This window comes from Channa argus, chromosome 4 (assembly GCF_033026475.1).
Source record: "Channa argus isolate prfri chromosome 4, Channa argus male v1.0, whole genome shotgun sequence".
In the NCBI taxonomy this organism is placed as follows: Eukaryota; Metazoa; Chordata; class Actinopteri; order Anabantiformes; family Channidae; genus Channa; species Channa argus.
In genome coordinates, this window is record NC_090200.1 from 13,843,667 (window position 1) to 13,850,073 (window position 6,407).

The 6,407-nt window shown below is 37.7% G+C and overlaps 1 protein-coding gene across 1 annotated transcript; it reads right to left on the reverse strand.

Annotated features, from left to right (window-relative positions):
- Positions 1 to 16: 16 nt before the first annotated feature.
- ccdc33 (coiled-coil domain containing 33) lies at positions 17 to 5,518 on the reverse strand. The gene is made up of 10 exons (XM_067500156.1): positions 5,435 to 5,518; positions 4,858 to 5,048; positions 4,665 to 4,728; positions 2,695 to 2,890; positions 1,664 to 1,752; positions 933 to 1,055; positions 749 to 846; positions 521 to 656; positions 245 to 334; positions 17 to 154 (listed from the first exon to the last, which is right to left on the reverse strand). Exons 1-10 carry the CDS (start codon positions 5,516 to 5,518, stop codon positions 35 to 37), a joined length of 1,191 nt encoding a protein of 396 aa, XP_067356257.1. The 3' UTR covers positions 17 to 34.
- Between the last annotated feature and the right edge of the window lie 889 nt (positions 5,519 to 6,407).

A 6,407-nucleotide genomic window follows, 5' to 3' on the forward strand; every position in this document is an offset into this window, starting at 1 on the left:
TATATTGTTTGTTGATATAAAAAATCTTACGCACTTAACTGACCACAGAACTGTTACGAAGGATTGTGGTGTGTACAAAGCCGTGCCTGTGTTCATTCAGCTTGGTCAGCATTTCCTGCTTCTGTCTCCCCCATAATTTAGAGTTCTCTTCCAGCTGCAATAGATTCAAAGACAAAGCATGCAATCAACGTTCAATGACAATGTGACTAGTGTCCTTAATAAGTCTATGAAACAAACACAGTACCTGACCCTCCAGTATCTGAACTCTTGCCTCAGCTTTCTCCAGTCTATTCAGTAAACTCAGTCTCTCCTTGAGTGGTGGTGCCTCTTTTTTCTGGCGGGGATGAGGGGGTTAATGATATGGTGATACTGGTTTCAAATTTCTGAATTTCAAACACTAAAATTGTGCCACAATTTCACAGTTTGACAATTTTATATTTTTCTGGACACAGAGCTAAGTAATTGCCATCCCTTTAATTTGAATGAAGCTTTACACCACTTCCACTGTCCACTGTCATGTTTTTCGAATACCTTTTACCTGTGCTGACTGCTGTATAATGACAGTGGGGGGTTGCCGGCGAATCCTGTCCAGCTCCTCTCTGAGGTGAATGTTTTCTGCTGCCAAGGCCGACTCAATCTCTTCTTTTCTGCGGTCACTCTGACCTGTGCAGCAAAGAGAGAGGTTTAATATTCCTGTCTGCAAATGATTTGGTGATTATAAATTGTTCTCTCACCTCACTAAATCTACTCACCTCTGTGCTTTTTCAGCATAAAACTTTTATCTCCACTTTGTCTACTTTTCTCTCTGAGTTTGCTATCTAAGGCTTTCTCCATCTTTTCAATGATCTAAAAATTAAGATGTCACAAGTAAGTTGCTTTAAGCTGTTATTTACAGAAAGAATCATTGACTGTTGTAAGGTTGCATTTTTCACCTTTTCTTGTTGCATTACTGTGGCCTCCAATGTTTCTACCTTTTTCATGTGACTCTGATGTAGCTGCTCTTTCTGCTGGTGAATTCTTTGCAATTTAAGGAGCTCTGTTTCATTGTCATTCTTCTGCACATCACACAAAGGACAAACAGAAGAGTAAACTACCAGTGGTGGATGAAGTACTCAAAAACTGTACTTAAGTAAAAGTACAAATACACAAAAAATGTACTCTAGTTAAAGTATGAATACCCTCTGACACTTCTACTTATATTTTACGTAAAGTAAAAGTACTCAGTAATTTTTTTCTGTCCTTGCCTCCGTGAGGGGATATTAATGATAATAGAAATAAATGGTGGCTTGAAGCTGTTTTAACTATGATCTGATGCTCTTTTCAGTTTTATTTCTAAACTACTCATGTTGTAATATGGCATGGTAATAGTAACAGTCTAACAGCACTGTGATTTCAAGAATAAAACACTGATACAACCCCTGATAAAATGTACAGAGAGCTGGAAATAAGCTCAGGATGCAACAAAGAAAATAAAGAGAAACACCAAATATATGAGTAAATGTAGTGGTATAAAAGCCAAAGTATCCATAATTACATTTACTTAAGTACACGTAAAGTACATATATGTGAAAAATGTACTTAAGTACTTTCCCTTACTGTAACCTACATATAAACTGAATTGTGTAAACTTCATTTGTGTATTGTGTTTGGTGTGTTTTCTAACCTTGATCAGCTCATTCTGTAGCTTTTGGATCCTGTCCTTTTGCGATGCAGCCTTACTGGTCTCACTGGCCAACTTGAATTTCAGAGACGCTACAAAAGAACATCGGGACAACTTAGACACAGCAGTGTATAAAAATGCACCTGCGCTGGTTATTTGTAGAGATTTTTACAGACAAAAGAGTATGTCATCTTTTTGAAATAAGATGTTAACTTTGGGAAAAGGGAAGTCTGCAGCTCCTCATATCTAAGATAAGACTAAGGATTTCGTATATATAAAGTTTCATTTATATAAAGTATATCAAGTTTGAGGGTATTTCAATTATAGAGACATTTATATGTTAGTTCTGAACCTATAATGATGAATAAAACATCAAAATATTCAACAACAAATCCTATAAAACCAAATGGATTTTCTGTTGGCTGAAACTTAAATTAAGTCTCTTTCCTTCAGAGACCTTCAGGAACATCCTTTCCGAGAGGGTCACAAACTGCCCTTGGAGATAACAGATGTACTACCCTGAGAGCTTATCAGTGTCCATGGCCTAAATGAGCTGTCTTATCACAAAACGACACAGTCTGCTTAGAAATACACACTCAGAAGGATTAGCAAATACAAAGTAAGCCACCTTTCACACCACTTCTTCATTTGCCAATAAAATACCCTTAAAGCCATAACGCCACACAGAGTCATGCTGGCTTGGCAGTACGTTTTTTTGACATGAATTCATCCAGAAGCAGAAAGAATGCCAGTTATTGCTTTTGCATTATTTTGGTTCACGTTCACTTTAAGATGGCTAGTGAATAGATAATGAGTAACTATTCTTTTCTGTCCTGTCATAAAAAAGGTTCTTTGTTGCATTTACTAAGAGTACAAGGTTGGTGAATCAGCTGTGGTTCAAAACACTACAGTATATTACTTTTAGTCTTTTTAAGTGCAATTAAAAAGGAACTTTTTTTTTTAAATTATGAAAGCTGTCATAAAAGTAAGCTGGATAAGTAAGTGTATGTGCATGTATCCTACACACTGATTACCTATACGGTCAGAAATCTCATCCTTTGTCATGACATCAATGTCTGTGTCATCCAGCAGATCTCGACCAAGGTCCTGGCGCAGAGACAAATCACTACGAAGTTGGCTGTTTTCAGCCTCCAGTGCCACAATCCTTGTTCTCAGCAATATGATGTCTTCCGCCATCCTACTCATGGCTGAACGATAGTTTTCCACCTCCTAATGAAGACATGTTATTTGTTAGTCTAATACTAAAAGCTTAAGTTAGTAATTCACTGTAGTGCTCATATTAAAACTGTGCCAGCTTGGCCACATGAGTACAATCAAGGTTGTTTATTACAAAAATATTTGGAATTTATATCACTTGATGCAATATATGTGTCCATTACCAAAAACAAATGGCAGGTTTTTGTCTTCAGTCAAATGTGTTTTTAAATGAACAAAACAGGGCCAATGTCTCAGAACATTCAATTATACTTCCAGTAGCCTGGCAAGACCAATTTAGTGCCAGTCGGTTCTTTGTGATCACCACCACTAGATGTCTCTTGATCACCATCACTTCAGAGTTTTACAGGATGTAGTGAACAGGACACTTCTCTACATTAGAGTGAACATCCCAGCAGATGTTGTATGTACAGTTTGTCATAAGGCTCAGTGAATTGTTGATTTCTCCCTTCTTTGGATTAGCACATAAGCTGAGACGTGACTATCGGGAAATAACTGAGCCAAAAAGAACATTTATGCAGAGGCATGGTGCTCCTGTAATCAATGGCGGTTTGTTGGGGTACGTTGTATTCATCACTCTAGCTCCACATGTCTAGAGGGACAATTAAACCTTGTCCCTTCAAGGCCTTTTGTCACGGGAGATTTATGCAGGGATTTTGGGTAAATCCTGTCCAAGCAAAGCCGTTGGCTGAACTGTAGAAGCAAAATTTGTGCTGAATTCATAAGCAAGGCCGACTACAGACAATTTTACAAAAATAATTGGAAATTATTTCATTAACCTTTTCTTTTCCTTTTGAATTTTTTGTTGCTTTTCTACAGATTTCATTACACATTTCATAAGGCACAGCTGATTACCATATGGTGCAAAGCTATGTTATCAAGGCATTTCTCTATATTAGGCATCTATGTGCTCTCTGCCACCATTGTTCTCTGCTCTGACAAATGCACCTTTAGAAAGCTGAATAGACACAATTGAATGGGGGCTGAGAGCAGGGTCCAGCTGCATGTACGAGGGGGAGCAACGGGTACGGGATACCAATCTTGTATGGTGTGTTTGTGACTCCCCTGGGACACAGAGGTGAAATTGAGCATCTAATTGAAAGGGCAGGGACGAGGTGACAATCATGACTGTAGATGAGATAGTTTCTCTGTAGGGGGTCCCGTGGGCACGATGGGAAAGACGGCTCCCCATGATGAGCTTGGAAAGTCCCTTCATGTGTCAAAAATAAAAAAGGGAGTACCCCTCCCCTCACTGTGATTTAAAGACATTAAAATTGCTTTGCTGTCATACATATTGCCAATCCTGCAGAAGTCAGCTCGATTAAAGATTAAAAATATGGTATTTAATTAGATTTTTTTTTTTGAGTGCACTGTCACTATAAAAATGTATTTATATTACCCAGATCTCTGCCTTTGCATCATATAATCTGTTGAAATCTACTTACATCAACATAAAATATACATGTATAAACATATAACTTCAGATTTGAACAGCGAATTAAAGTAGGTAATTTGTATTCTGAAGTTAAGCTTATGACAATAGAAGAAAATGTCAAGAAATGCTTATTGACACCATCAGAACACTATTGTAAACCTCATCGAATCGATCCTCCATGAGTCCAATTAGGCTGAGAAATGTTAATCTATTCTAGTTGCTGCCATTTTGTCTCATGCCATTCTTTCCATTGTCACGGTTTACTAACTAAACGTGACAGCGGGATGCGTCACTGATTGATTCAAGACTTAGGTATAGATTATCTTCTGTCACCTTAGTTTGGAGGTCGGTGATCTTGGCCACATGGGGGTCATCCTCAAATTCCGGCAGAGGGGCTCTGATGCATGGGAACAGTTGACTCATTAGTGAAATAGGTTCATACAAATCTTGTACAATGTCGACTTGTTCAAAATTGTGTGACTGCCAAAATGAATAAAGGCTTTTCAATTTTGGCTGACTGTCTTACCGCTTGTGTGGATTATGTTTTTTATATGTACGGTTTATGTTGTGCTTGTTGGCCTCTGTTCTGTCAGCTGGTCTGTCCTGTTCCTGATGGGATGCGTTTTGGAGCTCAGTCTTTGCTCCAGTAACCAGGTAATCTGGTAGGATCTGTGCCAGGGCGTCATAGGAAGGGAGGTTATATTCATCCTTCAGGAGCTGTAGAGGACAAATTATTTTCTCCACATTTTGCTAGAATTGACCTCTGAAATAAGTTATGAAAAATATCCTAATGTTTTGTTGTATCAAAGCATTTATTCAAAGCACACTGCAGCTGTGATTTCTCAATACTCACCGTGCTTGTGAGTGACCTGTTCTACCTCCTCATCTTTTGAATATAAAGGCTGTTACATCACTAGCCATAAAATACCCACGCTATTTCAAGAGAGCTCTTAGTCAATAGGCACACTGTCCTCCAAATATGAACCTTGCATACACAATATACACTGACTATAGCTTTAATTGCCAGGTAGTGCAAATTCAAAGAAATTACATGAAATAAGAGTCATTATCTGTTATCTTCCCACAGATTATCCCTCAAATACCTCCACACTGTTAGAACCAGTGCTGTACTGTACCTCTTCAGCTGCAGGGTTGTTGACTGGTTTTGTCTTTTTTGAAGCCTTCATCCAAAAGAAAAGTCCTTGCCAGAAGAATGTACACACAACTCAAGGGTTATGTGAAAGCTGAAGCTCTGAAGGTGGAACAATCAACCTGTAACCACAACACAAACCTCAGCAACAATTTCAGGCCAACAAAAAGTATTCTTGTTATGTAAAGTATACTGTAGTGTCACATTTCAATCCAACAGATCTCAAAACAAAACAATGACATTCAATTTATTTGCACCTGGCATTTCAAAATCTCCTTTGTTGTGATGAAGTTACAGTTACTAACTTTTAAGTTACTTGGAGGAAGTTGTAATTTTTATTGAACTTTTTTACTTTTATCACTAGTTAACTTGCCATAAATAAAATCCTGTCTTTCTGCTTAAGAATAGAACACAAAACACACTGCATGTTCCTCTTACAGAATCGCTGTGGGTTTGGAGTTTTGGTGATCTCTAATATTAACATAATTCTTTTTCCACAAAGCAGTATAGGTAAAATTAGATTGTATGCATACATATTATTGCATCATCAGTTACAATCTAATAATAAAGTATTTTCCTAATAATGTATACTTTTCCTTGGAAAATATTTATTATGTTTTGCTAATGTTTTAACACAGAATTAAATTATGAATAAACAACTTTATTTCTGTCACCACTGATCTTTTTAATCTTAGCCTAAATAAAACAATATAAAATAGCATCTTGGATTTATGCCTGCAAGCATCATGTAACAATCATTGGATTCAATGGGAGGTTCCTGCTCAGTAAACACCAGCCCCCAGATGAATTCTGTCTTAGCCCGAATAAGCAGATTGATGGGAACTGCCAAATGACGTGCTGTGCAGCACCTGTGGCTCCCTCTAAGCATTTATTCCCAGCTTCACTCAGCACAGTGAGGGTCTCAA